Source organism: Neodiprion lecontei, chromosome 4 (assembly GCF_021901455.1).
Source record: "Neodiprion lecontei isolate iyNeoLeco1 chromosome 4, iyNeoLeco1.1, whole genome shotgun sequence".
Lineage (NCBI taxonomy): Eukaryota > Metazoa > Arthropoda > Insecta > Hymenoptera > Diprionidae > Neodiprion > Neodiprion lecontei.
Genome location: NC_060263.1, coordinates 7,464,081 through 7,490,649, shown reverse-complemented (window position 1 = coordinate 7,490,649; position 26,569 = coordinate 7,464,081). Strand labels below are relative to the sequence as shown.

General features: G+C 36.4%; 1 protein-coding gene across 1 annotated transcript in view; it reads left to right on the top strand.

Annotated features, from left to right (window-relative positions):
* The window catches only part of LOC107225363 (disintegrin and metalloproteinase domain-containing protein 10), a 347,658-nt gene that overhangs the window by 119,957 nt on the left and 201,132 nt on the right, over nucleotides 1-26,569 (top strand). The window contains exon 3 of the mRNA XM_046736150.1: nucleotides 6,922-6,974. Coding sequence (XP_046592106.1) covers nucleotides 6,922-6,974 — 53 coding nt within the window. The remainder of the gene's footprint in view (nucleotides 1-6,921; nucleotides 6,975-26,569) is intronic.

The window sequence follows — 26,569 nt, the reverse complement described above, 5'->3', positions numbered from 1 at the left end:
CCACTGTGTTCGGTTTTTTGAATTACTTGGTCGGTTTGACGGGTTATACGTAATCAGGATTTTTCGAAAATCGATTTTTGTTATTTCACTTTCGTAATGTACATGCATTCAAGTATATGCACGGAAAATTTCATGTCGATCCGACAAATATTCTCGAAGTTACGCGCACATTTGCAAAGACGCACCGGAGCGTTTGAAAGTGCTTTTGAAACTTTGAACGCGTTTTTCTCAAAACTATGTTTTCAAAGTTCCTTTAAAAAGAAACACTCCGTAGATTACTTCAAAAAACTTTGCTGACCACAGAGAAAACATTTTTAATGATAGAAATGAATACGACCGACAGGCTGGTAAGGAATTCCTTATCAGTAAAAAAAATTACACCACCTGCAATAAGTGTTTAAAATCACACTTGAAACTTTGAAAGTAAGTCGAACGAATTACAATTGACTTTTATTATCTCGGTAACAAGCTTTCTAATCGTATGTCTGTGAAATTTGTCCGATAACTTTTCTTATTGATCAATACGATGAAGATGTACCTTTTTTTTTTTAATTTTTTTCGAAGGGGGTAAAACCTCCTTAAATATCAACCGAACTTTGAGAGGTTCGATACAAACAAAATGTAGGGCTTGGCGAAGCGTGATATTCCGAAGACAGCAGTTTCTCAGACATGAAAAGCTCTTATTGTTTCTCAGTACTCAGCGTAAGCTCTTCGTACTTGACGAACAAAGCCCCAAAAATGGTGATAGTATATTTATTGCTTTTTTCTTTACTGACTGAAAATTCAATGCACCGCGTTTATTAACCGTGCTTTTTGCCAACCCTTTTGTTGTAAGCTCGCTCTTTGCGGTAAATTATAGGTTGGTTCTTTGAGTCAAGTGTCTAGATCAGAAAACCAGCTGAATTTCAACCAACGACGAGTGCTTTTATTGTCGAGTCAATTACTGTATTGTAGAATCGGCGTAAGAATTATTAATGAATTTTCGTAACTTGTTTTTAAATGTTCAACGATCAGATTTTGCCAGTAAGAAATTTCATCGGTCTTTTCTTTCTCCTTCCTTGCTACTACAGAATCATTTCCGCCTTCTGCTAACCAGCGTTTTATTAAGATTGCAGAATGCCGGAGGGTTCTGTGAAGTCCTTAAAATCTAACGATACGACTTAATTGTCTTCTCGGTGGTGAAAGAATTTCATTTGATCTTTGTAGCAAATATTTCTAATTACGTTTAATAATTATTATTATTATCATCACGGTCGTGATTAATTAGTGCTGACTTACGTTTAAAAATGTGAAGGCTTATTTATATGAAAAAATTAGAATTAAATTATATACCTAACCATTTTCGCTGAAAAGTGTTTTCTTCTCGCATTATATTCTGCTGATATAAGTAATTGACGTTTCTTTTTTACCGAATATTTTAATGACTCTCGTAGCGATAATATTTGAAACATGATTACAGCACACGAAAATATATAACCGTTAGATATTTTTACTACCGAACGGTGAAAATACCCGCGTGCTAGTTATTCAATGCTTCACGTCGAGTATTATATTCTTACATTTTTTATTATTTTTATGTTTTTTTTTTTTTCACGGAGTATCAAATTCACGAATTCATATGAAAAGAACAAGGTTAGGAAATGGATGTTTGAGACGGTACTAAATGCCTAATTGGTAGAATTCAAGCAACGGTTGAAGGGGTATCTAAAAGTCGCCGCGTCTGAAAGACATCCCGTCAATTTCTGGAACCGATAAACTTGGAGAAGATGCTTCGCGTCGTAGTCGAAGCTGCTGCCTGATGGCTGAAATAAAAAGTAAAAGGTAGAGAGAGGTAGACAATAAGGAAACGAGAAAAAATAAAAGATAAAAAAATAAACCGCGAACATAAATTCCGGGAATTTCGATTCGGTAAAAAAAAAAAAAAAAAAAAAGAAAAATCAGCCCGAGACTCGGAGTTTTATTATACATATTCATATCATACATTATAAATCCGTGGGTGGTACGACATACGCGGTTGATCTTCGCCGGTAAAGTAAAAATAACACCGTCGTATATCTGTAAAAGGGAAGAAATTGATGCAAGAATAACGCACGTTTATAATATCCCTCGGTGCGGTCGATACGAGCACTTCCATGTTCCTTCCTTGTTTCATTTCCACTGTTACGCGCGTGTTCGTCCGATACGTTTATCCGGCGGTTGGGCGTGTGTCTGCAGTATAGATATAACAGCCCTGTCGGGGGTGGTGGGGGAAGGGGGGAGGGGGAGGGGGGGGGGTGCAGTATAAGGTTTGTCATTCCTTTAAGGAGGGTACGTCAGGACAAGCTGCCGCCTCTCATACCGCCGTCGCCGCTCAACGAATAACAATATCCTTCTCTCTATACGTACACCTATAATATCGGTGTATTATACGCATCCATTCATCGATTTATATATACGTATGTACACTTGGGGACAATGAGTCTGTGACGGATAATTTTTTACACTAGACAGTTACGTTGGCAACGCAGAGAAACCTGCAGCGCCACAGTCGGCCGAGCGCGGAACTAACTGAATCTCAATAAACTTAACGTAATCCATGACCGTCGAATCTAACCTTAGAATACGTGTCGATCCAACAAGTCATTATTCCCGCGGTATTCTTAGGTTAGATTCGTTACGTTACGTTTATTGATATTGAGTTAGTTTCGCGCTCGGTCGACCGCGGCGCTGCAGGTTTCTCTGCGTTGCCAACGTAATTGTCTAGTGTGAAAAATCAGCCGTCTCAGATTCATTGTCCCCAAGTGTACGTATGTATGTGTATATTTACCTGCAACTATTATTATATACGTACGTACCACACCGTCCGGCTCTCTAGTCCTTTCACCGGAAATAGCCCGCCCACAGGGTGCTTTTGCTCTTTTACGATGATCGGACTTAAATGATTACATGGGTTTTGAAAGGCAAGAGAAGAAAAAAAAAAAAACAAAACAACGTAATTTCTCTATTCTCTTTTTTATTCTATTCTTTGAACGTAACAAAAGAATTGCTTCATTCAAGCTTTGAGAATACAAAAGAAGAATATTTGTAAAATATTTCAGGAAATTTGCGTTGAAAAAATTTGAAAATGTCAGAAGTTGAGAACTGGTTTTTGGTGAAATAAGTATCCTCGCGATAGACATGATAACTCATGATTCCTTTATCTGAAAGAAAAAAATACATATATATATATATTTTCTGTTAGTAGGTGAGTACAGCTCGTGATTAAAAGAAGGATTTTTTTTTATCCTCTTTATTTCACCGCGTAATACATTGTCTAGATTCTACCGAAAATCATACTGTTTTTCATACAACTATACCATCAGAATCAAATTTTGCTGACAATGGTATTTTTCACACTGCATTGTTAATTCAACATTATTAGACTATTTTTTGATGAAAATCAAAATTAGTGCAACCATGTAAATATTTTTAACCTGGTTGATTGTGTGATAGCGAATTAGCTTTCTAACAGCACTGTAGAAAAAAGTTTTCTAAAAACAATAATCAAGCTTTTCTTTTTAATCTAACCACACTGAAAAATTTTTTTAACAGCAATTTCCAATGAAAAATCAACATCTGATTTCTGACTTATGTATTTTTTTATTCCCTTTTCTTTAATTTTCACGAATATTTGGTAAATTCTCAACTAACCAAATCAACTAATTGTAAAAGTAAGAATATATTTTTGACTAACAAATTACTTCCTCAAATTAGGTTTTGTCGTAGGAAAATGGAAGTATAGTTCTTTCTATACCCCATAATATATCGACCAAGCATAAAATATTGCTAATTATACAAGTTCCCGGCGAGTTAATAAATCTCAAGGGATTCGGAGAAGTGTCTTTTTATCGTCTTATTAGGCCGCTTGAAAATATCGTGTTACGATGTGCCCAGATTCTGAGAATTTTATTTATTCACCGTTGATACGTAATCGCAAGCTTGGCTGGAAGCTCTGCTATTGTATTACCTCTTAATTTAAATTTTTTCGACCAGCCCGCGAGCATTATTGATTCTGAGGAACAGGAGGTCAGAGGGAAAATTTTATATTCATTCCAATTCAGAAAAAAAAAAAAAAAACAGGCAATTCGTTTAACGTTTATTTTTTATCGGCAAAGTAAATTTTATTCGAAAAAAAAGTGTCATCTTTGCATGGATAAAAAAATTAAAATAAACGTGAATTATGTACGAATGTGAAACTGCTCCTATAATTTGGCTAACTGAATAATTAGGCGTGTAATCAATGTGAAAAGATAGTATATTGTGCAACGTGGAGGCAAACTCGGTCTTTTTGGGCCGAGCGCAAGTTTGCAATATTAGTCGTAGGTGAAGCCGAAGGCGAATATTGCAAATACGCGAGGCAAAAGGAACGTCGCCTCCTCATCGCACACGATTCGTTATGTAACAAGTATATGTTGCGCGTTTTTTCGCGAAGCATGAAATTGAGGTTAGGGTCGCGTGACGTCAGATTTGTTCGCGACAGCGCGTGCGCGCAACTTGTGCGTCGTCTTTTCAGTACTACGCGCATGCGCATTCGCAGACTCACTCGACCGTCATAGAAACGGCTAGTTTGTGCACCGAAATCACGCATGAAACAAGCTCGCGTTTTTCAAAAGTAATTCTTTTCACCGAGAAATATTTATTAAAATAAAAATGATGCTTGGTAGAACCAAGAAAACGAGACTGCTGGTAACAAAAAAATCTTTAGCCGGTGTTCGAGAATAAGGAGACAAAAGAAACTCAAGACTCGATCCGTGAGAGTTTCGGAGAAATATAACAAGCCGCTGACGAAGGTCTCTTGGGCTTCTGAAAAGCGATACGTTTATGTGAATAGAAAAAGAGAAATGAAAACACGCAAGCAAATGAGTGAAACAAAATACCGGCACATAGCTTGGGGCTAATAATCTTCGTTAGAAATCCGAGACGGCCCGATTCACTGTCGCGTTTCTGGTTCGTATCTGGTTTATTGCCAATCTACGCTTCTCGCGTCCAATTAACAGCGAGTCTCCTGTCAACATGAATACCGAAACCAGTCTCCTCCGTCCGTTGGCTGTTATAGGGACAGCAGCCACGAACATCGGCGTCGAGACTCGAGTCGAGGGTGGAAATTAGGGGCGGCGGATTCGCGGAGGCATCGCGATTTACGGGACGCCGAATCAAACCTGTTTAAAATGCTAATAGGGTCATCAACAATCCCTCTGTGACCTGTCGGGTCGATTCGCATGAACGCACCTGTCACTGCAAACATTACGCAAGAGCAAGTTGCACATAATGCGGCACACTGAGAGAAATTTTTAGTTCCGTTTACAGCTCATTCCATGACGGTTTTCATTTTTTACCACAATCGAAAAATATACTTCTAGGTAGAAAATGAAAATTAGTTTTCCAGCCGTTACCGGAAAGTCTAGTATCCTTTACTATTCTTTTTGGTCAATAGTCCTTTTCACGATCTTTTGCGATGCGTTAGCAAGCTCGAAATGTTTGGAAGTAACAAAGTGTCACAGACATTTTTTTCACTCGACAGATTATACAGGTCAATAATTTTTTTCAAATTTTATATCTAAATGAATAAAATTTGAATCTATACATCGAATAATAATCAATATGTAATTTATTAGTTACTTATGAAGTTTGCTTTTGTATTTTTTACGTTCATAAATAAGTATTGAAGTCTTTGGTTGATAGTATAAGCATCAGGTAGCAGAACGTTGAAATAAAAAACAAACTTTATATAATAAAACTGTTTTTTCTTTTACTAGCTACTTGGAAGATATGAAAATTTGACATCTATAACCTAGACTCAAAATTCGTGTTGACAGGTGATATCGAACCTGTGAAGTATCTAAGTTTTTTTTATCTGAAACGTTGGTTTTTATCCGCGGTAATTAAAACATTGTTCGAAAGATGTAAAATATGGCGAACGGGAATTTATCAACTATAAAGTAATGCCTGGATTCTTACATTACCTGTGAATTGTTTTGAATGTAATGAATTTCAGTTTAAATCTAAATTTGTTTCGTATTTCGGTATCGCATATTGTATTCTTGTAAATCAAATGCTGGAATGAAAAAATAGCTGAAGAGTGGAACTGAAGGTATTCGAGTTGAAGTTAATTGAAACGTAGTGATGGTTTGATAAAAGAAAATTCTAAACTCTTGGATGTGAATTTGAAAAAAGTAACCTATTGGCCAGAAAAATGACTGAAATTATTGTACCACGATTATATCAACGCTAGGGAATATTTTTTTTCAAATTTGATGAATCGTAGCTCGAATTTCTCCGTGAATAAATTTTCTACAAATCGTCCGCATAGATTTTTTTTTTTTTTGAGTTTGATAATTATCAACGTACGGAATTATTTTCAGTTATAAATGACAAATTTACAAGGTTCGAAAATGTATGTTACAGACGATGCATACTGCAGATTCAAATAACGAAAAAAACTAAGCTATAACTAATCATGGAAATTGGTCGAACGTTACGCCTTTGCGATTAAATAATACTAAAATCATGAAATCTCTGTTAAGTCACAACAATGAACCTTTTCTAAACGAAATTTGCAGTTTTTACGTCTTCTCCGCCGTAAGAGAAAATTGTTTGAATTCAAAGTTCAATCGCTTACTGCTAGTTCCACTTTCTCTACCCTTGTTTCAATGTTTATTTGTTCGGCTATCCAACGATTAATTTTCAACCGGTGCAGTCATTCATGGATAAAAAAAATCACAGAATTTGATCAAATTGAAACCCCTATTCGAAACGGTTAATCTCCGTTCATTCCTCTGTATTGGGAAACAAAAGCACCGCTGGAATTGAATCGATCAAAGCCGATTTGTTTTTTCTATCGGTGCTTTTGTTTTTCATCATTTTTTGCACAGCTATTGTTTATCATCAATTTTCTGTTTCCAGGACGCGATGCCAGCTGCAACGTTTGTGTGACCCAACTTCAGAGGTCGCGAATGGTGAGTGACCTGATTTTTATTTATTTTTTGCCGCCAATTTTTTAACTCACCCATATTAGTACGTTACTGATTAAGCTAATACTGTTTATTATACAACAAGCTCTAAATGTTAGTTTTTAACCGAATCAAATATCCTCCTGAAGTATAGGATTTTGGAACTCGAGTCTAGCCCAGGTGCCTAATTTCGTAACTTATAATGTAACTACTTCCCATTCAAATAACGCTTTGAAAATTCTAATCACTCCGATCTCTTCGCAGAATTTTTCAAAATAACCGTGTTTGCATTGTTTATTGTAACAACAATAAAGTATTTCCTTTCGTAAACTTGGGCTTTTGTCAGTTCTTTTGAACAGAAGCAACAAAAGTTCCAGATTTTGTTAATATCCGGTTTTTGATTGCTTTAATGTAAAAGTCTATCATTATTTTTTATGATAATTTAATCATTCACACTATTTTCATCTATATTAGAGAAATTTCGTGAAAAAACATGTTGTTTGAACGGTAAAAAAAAAAAAATCCAATATATTGGGAGAATTTTTCGTCTGTAACAATTACTGCGTAAACCTTATATTATAATTATATTATATAATAAATAAATATTATATAAGGCGTGAAATGAACAGTTTTAAGATCTGACAAAATTTTTTTCCGATTATAAGCCGGTGTGTGAGAATCCCTTCTTGTCGCATGTGATTATAATCGCTATCGTTGCACATTAAAAGCCAGAGTCTAGACAGGCAGACTGAAAACTCAGTCAACCGTGAAACGTCGATTCGTAGCAAGGCCGAGTGACAGCTGATAAGCGTTGTAGAATGCAAAGGGGGACCATGACTATATACGGCCAATTGATAAAAAAATTTCGTTTGACGATGACGGAGTTTTTTTCAAGACGTTTGTATCAACCTCGGCATTATATTTATCTCGTAATCGTTGATCAGACGCCTTGATCCGATCGGATGAAAATTTGTATATTCAAGTAAACGATCAATGTGCGCGTTATTGCGTTTGGTGGTATATATATGTATATATATTTTGGAAAAAGTGCGAAACTTTGACAATACAAACCGGAATGATTATATGCTTTAGTAATTGGCCAGGAATTTCGATACCGTGCTGCCGAATTTTCCGATTCCTTTCAGCCTAAATATCAAACTTAATTCGTGTATCATATTTCGCGTTACTTTCTCATTGATAAAATTAGGTAATCTTTTCGTCAGGAATTTTCGCGAACCTTCTAATATTCTTTTATTGAAATTACGCGTGTTGATCAAATCATTTTTTCAATATAATAGCTATAATTGGTTTGAAGCTGTTTCCTAAATTGGAATATAATTTATTTCCCTAAGTATTCAACGGATTTTGAAAAATTTCAGATACTTGCGGCGTTCGTGAATTTTTTTTTTCTATGTCTGACAGTTTTGAATTCCGAACAAATCGTATTTTCAGTGGAATTTGCACGGGCATTTTTTGCTTATTTTGCATCAATGCTGAAACTCTTATGCAACATCGGTATTTACTCCAGATTGAAAATTCCTGAAAGTTTATCGATTGTATGAATTGAAGTGAAGACATTATTTTCCCCGTTGGAAATAGCTCGAAGCTTATCGGAATTGAGTAGCCTGGAATAATCAGAATTACCAGGAAGGGTGTAAATTGTTACGTTTCATGCATCGTTTCATGCATAAAACGAAAGTAAAAAAAAAAAAAAGACACGGATCCGAGATAAAATTAGCCATACATATGGTAAGGAAATTAGCGACAAATTTATGACGTGTTTAACGTACGTCTTTTTCGCGAAATATACGCCAGTCGGTTTTACAAATGTATGAATATTCATGAAATTGATCCTTTAACTCTGCTCTTTAAATATATTAATATTCATTTGATACTGATTAAAATTTGTTCGCCGGGATTGTTGGCTGGCAACGAAACACGTGCCTATAACTTATCAGAGAGGATTTTCCCTGGAAATCGGGTGGCTATGCTAGTGTAAAATACGCAACACCGGCCTCGCAAAGGCGGCGTGGGTAACTAAAATTTTAATAATATAATACGACGGCGTTTCCTTGTACACAGCGATTAATACGGGGCAAGAGAGAAAGCGTTTTTAATAAACCTCAGCCTTATTATTCAAACTTAATTAAAGCTTCTTCGTATCCGGACACACACGGGCGCGCAGACTCGTCTGAATATAATATTATTGGCTTACCGATATTAATTTATGTCTTGATTAAATTATATTTAACGAGTTATTAAACGGGCTGTAGAATGGCTGCATGCTGCTCACGGCGTCGCGCCTCTCCGTTATAAAAGTATGGAATCGTAAGGCGCGGCGGGATATTCGAAGGGCCGTGGCGACGCTGTTTATTAAAACAATTTAACTTTTTTAATACGCTGTCTCCTGCGCCTGTATCAAAGAACCCAATTTGTTCGCTGTTTGGGGAAAGAATCTTGGGCGAAATTCTAACCGTCTGTTATGTATGAAAAAGGAAAAATTGGGTCGGGGTGAAATATGAGAATGGCCGACCGGGGGAAGGACCAAAAAATCGAATTTTCAATGGCGCGAAAATATAATTTGTAGAATTAATAAAATGTAGGTAAATTCGAAATGCAGAAAAACAAAATATAGAATGAGTAAAAACATGGAACAGTAAAATCTAAAATTTGTGTACGATTCTATATTTTGGCATTCTATATTCTGACATTTCAATTTTTTTCAAATCTCCCTACTCTGAATATTCTGTGATACATTTTTGAATTCTATAAATTGAATTGTCGCTTCTCTAAAAATTCAACATTGTGGCCCTTCTATTTTTTGATCTTTCTATATTCTCAACCCATTCCGAAAAATCTTATCTATCTTAAAGAACCCAATTTGTTCGTTGTTTGAGCAAAAAATCTTGGGTAAAATTGTATTTGTAATAGTAATTGTGAAATATCTGTAGTTGTAATGCTAGAAAATTCGGTGTTAGGTGTTTTTTTTTTTTTTTTAATATTACAAAAAAATATCGCACAAGTTATTATTTGGTGTGATTATAGTTGTCAATAATACATTCTCAAGTTACTGCGATACGAAACACGTTTATTTACCTTACTACCGATGTTGAGTTAAATCAAACCTTGACACTAATCTATTGTTGCCCTAACAACAAATTAAAGCAACAGTATTTGAAAAAATGTATAATACATACTATGAAGCGGATAGATAAAAAACAATATTAACACATGGTAGATTTTTTAATTACTTTTTTTATACAAAAGTCTCTTCAAGTCTCCACTCAGAATTGTATTTTTCGGTTATTGGTAAAGAATGGAAATAGTTAAGGACAATGTGTTTGTCATAACTCGAAATTATTCTTAATTAACAATATAGAAGAATCGTAATTTCAACAAACCGAGATTACCCGGCAGTTACGTACATTTCAGTTAAAATTGGTGTCACAATTGGGAATGCGAAGTAAAAGTGACGAACTTTGTTGCAACGATTCCACTCTGTTTCCTCACGTTTATTCGCGTTACGATATCAGGCGGAATATCCTCTACACAGACGAGTAATTTCCACGGAATATAATCTTGTTATCTGAATATATTGCATAATGCAGAATACATAGGCATACGCGATGTAATTCTTGCAAAACCGGTTGGTACTCGACGAACTTTGGTGTCGGAGGCTTCTGTATACGGAGTATCAGCGTTACAATCAAGGCCTGCCTAAGCTCCGTGGAAACCTTCCACCTGTTTATTGTATTCGGCATAACAAACCGTTATTCCAACCTACAGCAGCTGAACGTTACACCGAAATCCGAAACAGATAGGATCTCGAGAGGCTGAAAGACGCCGGATAACGCCAATTGTTGGTTTTATCTCCCTCGACGAATTTCGGAGGCGTGAATGAGGTTTGAAAAATTTCTCAATTTCTCAGTCCCGCTTTGTTTTTCGCTCCCTTATTATTCATGACCCAAAATTTTCCCGTCGCTCGTCCGTCGATGAAGTTGATATCGTTGTTATTATTTTTGAAAACTTCAATTTTCCACAACATCGGAAGCACTCGCGATATCCGAAATTGTTTGAACTTTATATTTAGGAATCGATAAAACTCGCTGTGCCGTTTAGACACTTCAAGTTTTACGAGAAATTGTTAATTATTCTTTGCATAACGATTGCAGGTGTAGTGGTTTTACTGAAAGAAAATTAAAAAGATGTTTGGCTTGACCGAATGAAAAGATTTAATTTACGATTAACGAGTCAGTCAGTTCGATTATTCTGATTTAAAGAATTCACCTTGTAAAACACAATACGCTGAACAGTTTCGCAGTGAAATGTGTAAATCCACTTTCCAGTGTGTTTAATTATCAAAAAAATTTTCGTTAATCGAATGACTCAATTGATCTCGAAACGAGCCGAATAATCGGAAATTAATCGAATATCTAAATCGCAGCGTCCGAAAAATTACTCGTAAAATAATTAAGTACAATACTTGATTAATTCTTGAACAACGAGCCCGCATTTGATCAAATAATCAACAAAACAACTGAATACCGCGGTAGTTGTTTGAGATTTTCGCCATACTTCGTTTGGTCTAAATACCCATTTTCGCATGGTATAAACGTAAATACAGCACTTGCGGTACAACGGCAAAGTTTTCGCAAGATTGCGTGCATGCATAACGGCTGCAAAAATCAAGTGACGAAGAAGTTTTCGTCGGACGAATTTACGGCGTTTTTTTTTTTTTTTTTTTTTTTCTCTTTAAGGAAAACTCTGGAGAACAAATTTTTTTGACTCTTGTACTTGGTGCAAGGATTTCTCATGTCGAGTACTCGACGCGAAATATACTCGAGATCTACAAGTTCGTTCAAAGTTCTTCCACGATGTTGTGAAGTTTGATGGAGCGAGAGAGGAAGAAAGAGAGAGAGAGAGAAAAATGAAGAGTGAGTCGTGCATCATGCATACAGACTGCGTATGAGGGGAAAAGTTCGCATCACAGCCGGCAACCAAAGTTTGAATAACCTCGGTGAAGCATATTGGTTTTTTCTTTATGGAATCTTTGCGCTCATTATGTGTCTATAACGAAAACGGTGCGAGAAAACGCAGCGGAAAATGTGAGGAAGGGAAAATTATATTGCGAAGCAAAACTCTTCGCGTAAGATAATTTGCCAAAAAATTACTTTCAACTTTAATTTTTATTCAATCGATCCACGGGCTTGAATTTTTACTCAACTTTATTTCAACGAAAGAAATTTTTCCTGATAACACAAAATAAACAGCTGTGAAATATTGAGAAATATTCAATTTTATTGTAAAAATGTCGAAATTTATTCATCACGAGCTGTCGATAAAACACTTGTCGAATTTTCGGCGTACAGAATATTCAGTCGGTGTTCAATGAATTGACGATTCTTTTCTTTATTTTTTTTTTTTTTTTAGATAATATGTTGTTTGCAGTCTGCAATTAATTAATTTCTGTAAATCAGAGAAATCTTTCTTGATAATTGACAAATAATTCATTATTTCGTTATTAATGATGCCAAACAAGATTTAGATGAAAGTGTAATGTATCGTGAAACGAGGTGAATTTCAAGCACTTATCGATTCTTCAAATGTCGAAAAAAAAAAAAAATTCCAGAGCAGAGAAAATTTTTTTTCCATGTAATAAACGTGACGCGAGATCCAGAGAAAAAAAATTTTCACGTGCCTTCGATACACTTGACGAATTATTTTTCGTCTTATATTCGTTTGAGAGATTTCAAGGTTCCGAATTCTGTTACGAACAATTTTTCAAATAATTGGATAAGCGCAGATGTTTAATAACAATCATTCGCATATCAAACGTTGTTAAAATTCGTGTAAAATAATGATATATTCAATAATGAATTACCTGAACGCTCAGGTAACCGATATTTTATAAATCGGATTTTCGCATCTTAACCAAATTGTTAATTGTCGTGAAAATTGACCGAAAAATGGTCGACACTAAAATTGAAGCACACGTCTTTTTATCGCCGTGACAGTTTCGAGGCGCTGTTAAATCTGACTGATTACGAATGAACGGCTGTTTCTACGTGCAGCAGAAGACCTGCTGTCAGATTTCTCGTTCACTCGAGTGCAGCCGAGTGTTAAGAGTATTGAATTTTTACCGAACCAATCTCGTTCAAATGGTTGAAATTGAATTTGGGGCGACAAGAGATTGAATAAAAACTCTTTGATGTAGAAACCCCGGAACTCTGCTACCCGCCTTGGTTTATATTCATAAAAAAGAAAATCTCTACACGGGGCGTTCTTGGCTAAATCGAATCGCTCGTTCTCCTCATCTCAATTCCCCTCGCGTTTTTACTCTTGTAAACGATTCAAGCAGATTTTTTCAGGATCAATCGCCTACTGTTTGAAAATTTTTTTAACCCGCAGATTTCTTCTCGACAGCCGCTAAAAATAATCCAAATTAACAGAATTTTGAAATAAATTTTTTAGCTTCAATTCTGCGCAATAATTCGTAATTCAGGGAGTTTTTTTATTTTTTATAATTATACACATCACCGAATCTATCTCAGCACCAAGTTTTCGATACTAATTACCAAAACTTTATTTTTAGTCCTGATCGATTTGAACTTTGTATACTGTAACAAAAAAAAAAAGCAAATCAGTCCAACTGCCAGAGATTTTATGTGTATTAGATGTCTGGTTGATTTTCTTTTTTCCTGGGACATATAGATTAGAGACGGCTAAGGTTACCTCGACAAGGTTTTCCCTCACGTTTCAACTTCCCTCAGCCCGTTAGGCAGTTTGGTTATAATAAAGCAGCTTGTTACTGCGATTATACTCACTCGATCATTACGGAGCTTCGCTTTCGTAAACAAATTGGTCTCTACTCGATGAAAACTTCCACTTTGTGACGAAACAATTTTTCAATTATTTTCATTCAATGTTCCAATTATTTTTCGACAAGCTTTAGATTCTAGATTGAATGTGAAAACAAAAAATTTTTAAAAATAAACATCACTCGTACGAACAGAGTTTCAAACTTTCTAGAATTTCACGGTCTGTTTTACCAATCGTCTGCAATTTATGACCAAAGTTACGCAGAATTCATGAACGAATTATAATGTTACGTAAAAAGTTCTGCGATGATTAGTTGAAAAATTCAAAAGTTTCACTGAGAAATTGTTTACGCAGTAACTGCAATTTTTGTCGACTGTTTTATTAAGTTCTTTATCTGATTCTAAAAAGTTGCGTAAAACAAAATTTCAAAGGTTGTGTAATCGATTTTTGACTGTTTTCGAAAATACATGTCAACCACGTTCCAAACTCATTTCTTACTAACTTTTCCTTCTTCATCTTCGATAAAAAAAATCCGAAAGTATAACGTAAAATTTATTTCACAGATTTATCGAATAGATCTTACAAGTGAGACAGTTTTATCTCTGTTGCACATTTTTTTTTCACTTCACAAACAAGTAAAATCAGGAAAGTAATAACGACATCGAAAAGCCGAAATCGTTACATTTTCTTCTTTGAATCTCTCACGATCAAAGTACACTCACATCGCGCCAGTTTCCGGTTTAAAAGAAATCTTTTCAGTTTTACGAAAATCTAAATATAACGAAACAAAGGAAAAATTTCCAGTTATTCCCATTTTCATTTCTTTACTTTGAGTTTCGCCAGGCAAAAAATTCGGGACTCGTTGCTTTCGGATCCTTTCTTAAATTCGGAATTTCCAACCTTAAACCCTTCGTGTCCTTTTCGACCGTGACTCGAGATCTTTCGGTCCCTTCATCTGCCCCGATTTAAAATAGCAAATAAAGGTGATTCTCGGTAGGCGTGTACAGCCAGGAAAAGGGAATCTCGCCCTCGAGGTTATGCGTCGAGTATTCGCCGCTCCTCGACCATCAATCTTATACCCAGGTTTTAACTGATACCCAACTTCCTTCGAGCTTGTATGCAATTTGTTACACTCGAAAACTCATTTCTCTACGTCGCGTTTCTCTTATACATCGAGAGACTTTTACCCCGCTATCGAAATGCCGCCCTTCGATTATCCACGCGGCTCAAGACGTTCCGAGCTCTAAAACTAAGCGACGACGTAATTGCGTGTAAAAAAATTTTTATCTACAATTTATCTATAATTTAATATATATGTAAATCCCGGCACGCTATTCGGGATCCATAATTTATCTCATCCAAGTCAACGATTACGCTTGCACTGCATTGGAAAGTCGATTATACGAGTCTGCGACGAAATCCTGCGTCAAAAAAATTTAATATTGCATATAAAACCAATTCGAATTAATAGAAAGAGAAAGAAATATATCGCCCAACGTTTTTTTCACACCAATGAGCGAACCTGAGTAATTCTCGTTGTGATTTCATGTCGCGCAGTACGAAAAGAAAGAAGACTACAAAATAACTAGAATTATACCGGTACATAGATTTTCTGACGATTTTAATGTCCAAGCTTTCCAACTTTATAACTTTTTTTTTTTTATAATTATATACTACCGTTAGTGTTTGATTATAATTTTTAAGCAAAAATAGCGTTTTTATTTAAAAGAAAAAAACACATTGCATGGAAAGTATACTTGGTATACATTTTTTATTACTAGATCTCGATTCGAGAGCGTCAAATCTATTGTAATTACACGCGATAATAAGAAGGAGTAGAATAACTTTGTTTTTTACAGACCAGTGTTATTGTCAAATGAATTCTCATTCACTTCGAATATGTATAGCGTTTGAAATTGAATAAACTTTTATCGGGTCAAGCAGACGATGATGCTTTCTCCAATATTATATGTTACATTCGAAAAGTTTCATCCTGTTTACTTTTCTTACATCGAAACTGAATGATGGTGAAAATTTTCGACCATTCGAAACATTTTTTCAATTGTAACGATCTCATTAATGAAACATGATAAAATCGCATTACAAATAGTTTCAACAATTTTCAGGTAAATTAATATCGTTTTTGAAAGTGATTGGAAATTGTAATCGTTACATGTAAAAGTGACAAATTATTCAGTTTCTTGATCGAAACTTTGAATTAATTCAAGCGGCTCGAGTAACCGATGGAAAAGAGTTTTCAGAAAAATTCCGTGGTCCTTTTAAGAGCTGGAAAAATGGTGTGAAAAACGGGAATCGGATATTGAAGCTAGGCTGAGCTGAGAGATGTTGGTTTAGTCAAATTAGCTCGTCCAGCATTTAAATCGCTTTCGATTACGTTCTTTCGGTCTTTGCATCAGGAAGAATGATTTGGTTTTAACAGAGGCAATGAATGTTGGTGATTATTCAAATAAAACCTTATCGCTAGATCGATTATTATTACGAAGAAAATATCAACATTCACAGATTGCGATCGCTTTGCATATCTACGGGCATACATACGGTTAATAATACTTGCGAATTTATACATCACTGACGATTCATATCGTTCGTCTACGTCGGTTCAAATCACGCTAATTCCCTTGAGTTCTTGATTGATGGTCTTTGAATTACTCTATTTCCTGGAAGCCTGGCTGCCGTACAATAAACCGCAACGGTGTTGCAGCCAGAGATTTTTACTCGCAGTCCAAGGGGTGAAAAGGAAAGTAAAGGGAAGAAAAAAGTATACGAGTGTATATACATTTTTGTAACGAAGGGAACATTATCGAATTATTGATCAGTTAAGGAGGTTCGGTTGATAATGAAAGTAGTTTTTTTTGAAATCACTATCATTCGTAGATAAACTGAAATTGTAGAAAAAATTATAATTCATATCTATGCTTCGTTTAAAATCGTTTTAACAATTGTTGGAAATTCATTTTTTTTTTTTACAAAATCAATGCAACAGACTTTCCATTTTATTCAACATTCGTTTCAGTTCTGTCTTAATTCGCCGATGATAAAATCAACATCGATGCAACGTTGTAAAATTTAATATTTCACCGAATTCGTAAAGAATATTCTTCCGAACAAAATTAGCCGTCGGTCCGAGATTGAAATCCAAGAAATCTGCCAGCCTTTCAAAAATGTCAGAGCAATATTATTGAGAAAAAATTCAATCACTCGATCTCCTCGAAAAATTGATAAAAATTATCAATTTTTTTTCAGCTGTCCCGCCGATACGAATCAAAACGATTGAATATCTGAAAATGCGCATCGCAATTGGCAAAGAAAAAATAGATAATAAAAAAGAATTCGTCGGACCGATCAGAACTTTGACCAAGATATAATCGATTTAAAACTGATCCAACCAGATTGTTCATCGTACTCCGAATCTGTCTGCGCACATCCGCTTGATCGGAGATCGATCGATCCGATCTACGCGGATAAATTTTAATTCGCTTCAACATGCTGACAAAGCCGTAATAACAGAGGCAGTGTCCGTTGATCGATAAATAATGTTGTGCTTGTATGCTCGTGTAGACGGAAGATATTCCGCGAGTTACGTGCGGCGTTGATGCTATCCGCCTTATTCCACCTCTCGGTTTCCCCGTTCAAGCCAGTTATTCCTGGTAAATGTTCAAGGAAAGACGATAATGCGATACGATACCTCGATTAGTAAACAAAGTCACGTAACGCGGTAACGCTGTGTTAAGCATATCGAATGAGTCGAATATACGGGCCGCGGCTCGTTCTTGACTCATGGAATTCCCTTCTTTCCAAAGTTTTTCTTACCTTTTTAACCCCAGGGGTTGATGGGGCGAAAGCTGGACCACGAAAGCCCGAAATCACGTTTAGACGGACGGAGCGAAAGTCACTCTTCAAATTTTTGACGTGTACGGTGCAACTTGCACGAGGTTTTAACGCGTCAGATTCCAGCGGATTTCAATGATTTCCGAGGAACTCGGAGGATCCTTAAGGTCCTTACTGAATTTAGGATCTTGTTTCATTTGCACAGACTTCGTGCTGCGTTGCTGGATTTATTTACTTCGGGATTTGAAGAATTTTAAGGGATTTTAGTTCCGAATTTGAAAAGCTCCGAAAGTTGAAATATACTTATATAGCGTAGTTTACTCAACGACTGGGTGTAAAAAATAAGAAAAAACGATAATCGGAACGACCAGAATTCCGAACGTAAAAATATGGAAAATCCAAAACAAAGATAAATCAAAGTGGCGAAATTTCACCGATCCAGAAATTCACAGAACTGAAAATCTTCGGTCATTTGAAATTTCGATGTTTCAGATTTTTGAATTTTTGAATTTTCTCACCCTTGGAACTTTGACTTGTCGGAGTTACGCCCTTTTACCATTTTGTCCTTTCGGAACTTTGAGCGTCGGGTTTTCTTCGGATCATTCGAATCTTTGCTGTTTCGTCGAGGTTCGATTTCTTTACTTTAAATTTCTCCAGCAAAAAACTCGGAATATTGCGCTTTCGGAACTTTTCAAATGCGGAATTTCAAGCTCGCCCCGGATCGCCAAATTATGTCCATGAGAAGTTTCGATAGATCAAGCTTTAACGATCACACAAGTTCTTCATAGTTCTGATGACGAAGGAATCTATTGCAATGAAATATTTGATTTCTAGTCCACTATTTCGAGATTTTTCATAGCCTACCAAGTTTCATCAAGATCAAGCTTGATCGATCAAAGTTTCCGACGCACAAATTCCTTAGACAGTTACAAACAATTTTGGTGCCAATTTCAGATTACTTTCATGTGTGCAATTTGAAATTTCTTTTTCAACGGATTCGAAAACACTTCGTACGATATTTCAAACTTTTACAAAATTTCAGGAGATAATTTAGAGCGATTACAACAATTTTGTGAACCTGAACGTTGCAATCATAATATTGTTGCATTTCGACCAAATTTTATCATAGATTTCTCGTAAATTATCACAAACTTCACGTACGTTTCGAAAGTTTTCAACAATCTTTCGTTCAATTTTCTTCTCAGCATTAAAAGCTACACAATCTTTCAGGATCATGTAAAACGTTCTACACGATATCCACTAACAAACGTTTCGTAGGTATCTCAAATCGTCAAAATATTCAAAAAAAAAAACCCAAAAAATTGTAAAAAAATTTCTAGAGTTCCCGAACGAAATTCTACTCGCAATTTTCGAAAGTCTCATGAGATTTTAAAAGATTTATATTACAAAAACGTTCAATGCAAGGGACAAAACTTACATAAGCCGATACAAATGCACGAAGAGAAAGAACGCGGCAGCGCTGATTTGATCTTTGGTTTCGGAACGGACGTTCCGCAGAGAATTATAGGTGGCGAAATGATAGTTTTATATAAATGAAACTTTGAACGCTAATTATTAACGTGCCAAGGCTTTCGTTTACGAACTTTATGCATCAGAGCTTTTTGTAGAGTGTTCAATTCTCTACAAAAATGTGGGCTTTCTATTGTTGTATACCCCAAATATTCGTCGATGACTTGTAAAATTTCAAAGAGCAAAAAAAAGTTTCTTCCATGTTATGTCCGTGATATAATTCGATCACGAAGCGGACTATCTTACGAGTTGACATAGAGAGCTTAAATTTTCAGGGAATTTCTTTCATCAATGTGAAAGCGTTTAAGCCCCTGCGATCATGAAAATTCAAGGACAACTCTATTAAGGACCAACTTTTTATACATATATATATACGCGTCGCGTAGTAGACATTTAACGGATTTCGCTCTACTAAATCTCGCTCGTTCGAATGACACCCGCGAAAATTACACCTCGTTCGGTGTAATTTAACCATCAGGTTTCTACATTGGTAATATATTTCAATGCAGTGGCGGTTGCTCTGTTAGAAAAATTTAACTGAACATAATGTTTGACCAGGTTTACTTTATTATCGTTTCTTTTGTTACATTTTTGTAATTTTATCGTTGCATTGTCATATCAACATTTAATTTGTAATTTCTACTTTTTTCTAACTTAGTTATACAGTGAAAAATAATTAAATGAGTACAAAAATTTTATTCGACCTGCTGGGACGTTTCTTTTTCTCATCGCGTTTTGATTTCATAATATTTGTCTCTTTTTTCAAAATTCAACTTTTTTTCTTATTCGAGAATGCCATTCTGGGTTTAGTCGAAAGTTTTTTAGTTGATTCATAATTGCATCACTAAGACCCCAGATTTATTTTTTGCGGTGGATGATATGAATTTTTTAACTTTTGGGCATCGGATTTCCGAAAAATGCTAATAATCAGGGACAATGTTGAAATTTTATAAAAAAATGTTTAATAAATTCACAAACATTGTATTATCAAAATCAAATAATTTGTGACTAACCTAGCAATGGGTTTATTTATCTGTTTTAGAATTATCTCAAGCATATTGCTAATTTTCAATGACCACAGTCTAACTTAGCCTGTACAATCTGTTAAGATTGTATACAAATTCTAAAACATTGGTTTCACTTAGTCTACATAATTTTAACCTACTTTTCACAGAGCAAACAATGTTTCAGAATTGGTTATGACACTTCAAAAACGTTTGGCATTGATTTCTGTCTGTCCAAATTTTCATAGTGCTGCGTATATCTAACCAAAATACAAATAAATAATTGACTCACAACGAGACTAATCTCAAAATGACTGAAACCAAAAATACAATATCTTTAGAATTTTGAAACAGTAGTGACACCTTGTGACGATTTTGGTAAATCAAAATTACTTTCATAAAAAAGAAGTATTGAGAAATAATTTAAGGATTTTAGATTTGCTACAATAAGCTCACAAATTTTCATCCAATTCAAAAATACCGTAGTTCAAAACTAACCGATTTGGGACGGAATGCCCTATGCATACACAAATATAATAAACATACAATAACTATTCGTAGATGAAATATTAGATGTATACAACCTAAGTACGATGTATACGTGTCTACAATCACGTCGTATATTTTTTATAAACGCAAATTGGAAACCGTGAGCAATTTGACTTTGGTAATTTGTGGAATTCAGATGAACATTAATCTCAATTCAGGTGGGAATTGGGTTTAGCGTAGGTTCGGGTCATTAGTGTATAGAACACAATTAAAACTTTTCTAGTACACAGGCGCTGCCAGCTTGACTGGCAATCCTGCCATTCTGCGTAGAGCGCGGAATGATTGTTTGAACTATAACTATAATGGACTATAAATATGGCCAGTCTTTCATCGCCTCTCGTGCTGGTATTTTTGATTTGAGGAAGAATTTGCAGGTATGCAATTTGATATTTGTCTCAGTGAAGTATTTTCTTCTCTTCTTGTTCTCCTCTTTACATAATTTTACCTCCATCTCTCTCTCTCTCTCTCTCTCTCCGGTTCGTAATCTATTTTCCACGCGTCCTGACTTCACCCAACGTGTATTATACTAACCATTTTTTTTTATTTATTCAACGTTTGTGCATCGCGCGTTTATTGTTCATGCGCGCTGGTTTACTGCAAGTCTAAAGTACGTCCTTCTGCCTTTGAACAATTGGTATGCAAATTCGGTTGAATAACGAGCCGCGCAAAACTTACGCCATCTTGGGAACCAGCTCGTATCAAATTATTTCACGGACTCGATAGCCTGATGTTCTTCTTCTTATTTTTCAAATAATTTCGTCCTTGCGTACAAGTCATCCTAGAGTCTTGTCCCGAGAGGAAAACGGTCGAACCAAGCAAGCTGAGTCACCGATTGCGCATGCGCAAAGTAGTCCAATTCTATTGGTCAGCTAGATCGTACCGAGGAAATATTTTCGTCCGCTCGACAGGTGATCCAACTTGATCGAAACGTGTCATCAATCGGTCAATATAATAGAAGCTTTCAACAACTTCCCGAACCGTTACATCGATTATCTGCGATCCGTATAACCCGAATGAATTTGTATCAGTCAGATAACCTCTTCTAGTATCCGTTTGACAGCTGGAGGTTTGGGTTGGCCAGCCTGCTTGAAAATCCCACAAAACTTGCGCATGCGCAGTTTAAAATATCAAATCCGCGCCGAGTTTCGTATACAAATATGCTTTTTTTAAATTTCGTGAAAAGTTTGCTTTTACTATCTTTCAACAGTGCAGATGAATTGTGGAAATATTAAGAAAAAAATAGAGAGAGAGAGAGAGAGAGAGAGAGCTGAGTGAAAGTACGATCCTCCACTAGCTACCCATTTTTGCACATTAGCGGGCACAGGTTCGTACTTAGTGTGTGTAAAATGGATAGAGCGAAGAGCTTAGAGAGAAGGTGAGGATTGATCCCGGAGCGGGGAAGTTGAGCGGAAGAAAGTGGCTTGGCGGGAGCCTAGATTTTAAATAATAAATAAGTTCCGTGCGAAAGCGGCCATTTGACGTCGTCGTATTCAATCCGCACGGGTCGGAGAAAACTACGTTATATGCCCGGTTGTTGGTTTTTTTTTTTTTTTTTTTGTCGTTCTAGTCGTTTTGTTTTCTCCACTCCGAATCCGTCCATCCATCCGAGCACGAAAGCTCGTTACACGTAGCTAGAGTAACGAGTAAATGTAATATGCACATTTATGTGCGGCGCTTGTATACGAGTGGAGAAATTCAAGGGTCTGCGGACACGCACGAAGGTCGGAATTACAGAGACGGAAAAGGGGGGGGGGGTTGAAGTGCCAAGGTGCAAAAGGCGGTTGAAGCCGGTTGAATTAGTGGAAAATACACACCGCGAAGCTTCAATTATTCCACGTCTGATCGAGCTGCGGATCACCGTGCAAAGTCTTGACTCTTCCTCGGCCGATATGCCGGCTGAAAGCTCGCGTGGCTCGCCTTGTAAGCACGTCGTGACACGAGCTTTTATTTAGTGCACCGAGCATAGCTCAGGTCGTGTTTTACACTGGTGATAAAAAAAAAAAAAAAAAAAAAAAAAAAACTGCACGGAAGTTGTGAGTTCACTTTTTACGTTTGTATTTAAAGACGCGGGGAATACGTGAAGTTGGAAATGCTCAAGTTTTATGATCCTTGCGCATGGCGGCACTTCACTGGTGACTGGAGTTTATCTCTTCACCATCGAAACGTGCATCAAACGGTACAAACTTTCATTTTTTTACCTGAAACTCTGCACTTGTGACGCCACGTGAAATTATTTCAAGTCAATTGAAATTCACTGGACATCGTGTGAAATCATTTGCAATATACTTTAAGCATAATTGAAGTTTGTCATTTCGAGTTCACTTGAAATCTTGTCGAGCGAATCGACGCTTTGAAATAACTTGGATTTTGTTCAAAATTTTCGTGTTCGTGGATAAGTCAACGGAAGCCAACCGCACGCTTCGTTAACCGTGCTAAAGAGTATTCGTTAGTGAAACGATTTTTCGTATGGAAGCTACCGTAAGGAAATTGCTGAGGAATCCGATCGTTATCGCAATTGAATTTGGTTTTCGTATTATCGTTTGTTACTCCACGACGTTGAAAGCGACGGTGAAACTAATAAGGCGATTTCTTTCGGATTTCGTTTTCGCACTCCTCGAGTTATTTCAAGTATTTTGTTCATTCTGCAATCTTATGCGACGGAACGCCAACGGGGTCAATCTCGTGGATGGAATTGGGATTGAAAAAGAAGACGGTGTATACAAGAAATAGTGCTTTTTTCTCGTTAAAAAAAAATTATAAGCATCCCCGGGATTTTACTTTACTCAAGTTTTCGATCTGAATGTTAAAGAAACAATTTTTGCAGCAGTTAATCATCTCTACGAGACACTTTAAATTCTTACTTAAAATTGTTTTACAATAGAAGTTCCGAATCTTGACATCTTATTTAAAAATTTCTTAATAAGAAACTCAGAGTGCGTGAATGAAATAATTTCATATTGACAATTGCAAAGTTTGTCTTTTTGTAAAATAATACGTTTCAAAATCACTACATTTGACTTTTATTTCGAAGCATGAATTCTGAATTAACTTTTCTTGCGTTGTTCAAATCCATTTATTTCGACTAAACGTTTCGTCTTTGAGTTTAATTTAAAATTCGAATCAAATTAATTAACAAGCCCTTAATTATCGTCCATTGCTTCGACGACATTATATCAAATAAATTTTCTACTTAACATTTTCTTTGCAACCAAATTGTGTCGCGAGTCGGCGTTTTCGTACTCACATACACACATCTGATAGTCAGACCCAACCCGTCTCACAACAATGCGTTCCGAGTTTGACAAGAGCGAATGTTTAAGAACTCGTCAACTGCCGGTTGACCTCATCGCCAGGCGGTGGGACTGGAAAAACAATCATTACGCGTCCCTGTTACAGCGATCATTAATGGGGATGTTTGGCGCTTGGTAATGAAAGGAAAAACGGTTACAGAAGCTCCGCGACAAGCCGAGGGAAACGGGATACGGTTTATACGCAGCTTACAAAGGGTGGCGAGGGTGCCGCTGCCCTAAACATACATGGGGCATTCCAGGCCAATTCGACCTGGGTTTTACCCGATTTTCCCTTCTTACTTTTTTCAAGCTTTTTCTGGAAAAAAAAAACGTTAAGAAAATTACAAGTGGAGGTCATTTTACTATGGATGGCTGCTGAAACATTTTTATATATCACATGGGAATTTTGAAAAAATTTTCAGATTTTTCCGGAACCATTTTACTAATTGCACTTTTTTTTATTGGCAAAATAAAGAAGAAAAAAATATCTTGCGATAAATCTGAAAAAATGTTCAAATATCCAATGTGACGTATAAAAATGTTTCAGCAACCATCCATAGTAAAATGACTTCCGCTTCTAATTTATTCAACGTTTTTTTTTTCAGAAAAAGCTCGAAATCAGTAAGAAGGGAAAATCGGCCCACTACGGGTCCGAGCTTGAAAATTTTGATATCTGACACAGGATTTATCAGAATTGTGTCAAATTTTTAATTTTGGTCGGTCGATAAGTCGTTTCTAAAAATTGTAGAAAATTCAAATTGACTCGAAACAAAACATAAAAAAAAACCAGAGTATCTTTCACAGTGAGAAAAATGATGGAAAAAATCGCGTGCCAAACGTAAGAGGTCAAGGGTCGAATTGGCGTGGAATGTCCCATATACATGACCGAAAGGTGCCGGTTCTTCGGTACCAGAGTGTAGCCCCTCACCTACCACCTTCCACAAACCCGCGCATAGCACACCTACAACCTTCCAAAAGGATATAATTCCCGCATTCGCGGGGTGCAATGGTGGACAGAAATTTAATTAGCAATGAATCGGGCGAATGTGTGTTTATTTTTAATTAAATTTCACCCCCAAGGTAACACGCGACTGCCTTATCTTCGCATTTTTCCACTCTTAAGTGCGTGCGATAATGGTCCCGTTGCGTCGGGCACTCTTCGCGTAAATCATGAATATCCTACGCGATGCGAGAGACGGGTTCAAACCCCTCGTGTAAATATTTTACAATATCATACCGCAGTGATTATCGTACATGCAATGCTGTAATTGAGTTTCCATGCAATATCCGGAGCATACATAAATGCGTCATTGGTCCTTGCAAATTTCGGATCACTATGGAAATTAATCAGCGTGCTGCGCGGACACCTCGTGGGACTTTGGTTATCCAGGCGTGTAGAGATCGCTCTACGCTTTGAATAATTAATGCAGAAATAATAGGTTCGCTAACCATGAATTTCTAGTGCTAGAAGTTTTCGACAATCGTACATCGTACCGCGGGAAAATTCAACTCGGTCACGTTTCATCGTAGTCACCGAAGGCTTCCAAGCTTTTTAGAGTTGTTTGCACATGATTCATCACCCAATCAAGATATGTGCTTCATTTTTAGTTGAGGAATAATTTTTGGGAATTGACCGTTTACTTTTATCGTACAATATTGTTGGTGTATGTTAACTGTATCGATGTAGGTAGTGATGAAAGTTTATATTCAAAACACAACTTATCATATACTCCTTGCAAAGTGTCTCCTGAAAACTGTAAACCAAACAAAAGCATCGGCACAAAATCTTACAATGCAAGCTTTCGCCGAGTGTCTAATTCAATACGGATAAGCTTGGGAATCGATGCCTGGATTTGAAGTGCGTTAGACCACATTGTCTCTCTGTTTCTATAGTTCGAACAAAACTATTGGTCAAATGATTTAAACCTCGTAAAACAGACTCTTTTACATCCAAAGATCATTCTAATGTAAGGCTATTCACGTTTCTTTACACGTTATTAATATATGCTGTGAAAGGAAAGTAAACAAGAACCAACGGTCGACGTCGAGCATGGTGCAAATTACGAACAGATTGCCGTTCTGGTTCCCACTTGGCTTTAGGGGCTTCTGATGTCGACCGAGCGAAGCATCGAAATAGTAATTGCAATATATCCTAGATCTCGCAGGTTTCCTGGTTTCAAGCATGCGTAATGACGAGCTGGCGTGCGGTTACACGGTGGTTGAGTGCCTAGCGGTGGCTTGTTTGTTGAGGCTTCCCAGTCCCCAACATGGTTTGAATGTCACCTAGCGACTATGCTAATTGACGAAATACGTGCGAAAAGGACTCGCAGAATCCTTATGGAAACAGCCATACGGTAGAATTTGCTGGATTTAGTGTATGATGCGGTACACATCCTCCCGTTGAAAAATTCTCACGGACACAAGTTCCAAAAGTCGGTAGTTTCCGATATTTTTTCATATATATGGGATTACGCGATTTTTACCAATTACAAAACTTCAGGAGGGACTTGAAATTAAATATGTCACACAAAAATCGCACGGCTGATTCGCAGAGACTCCG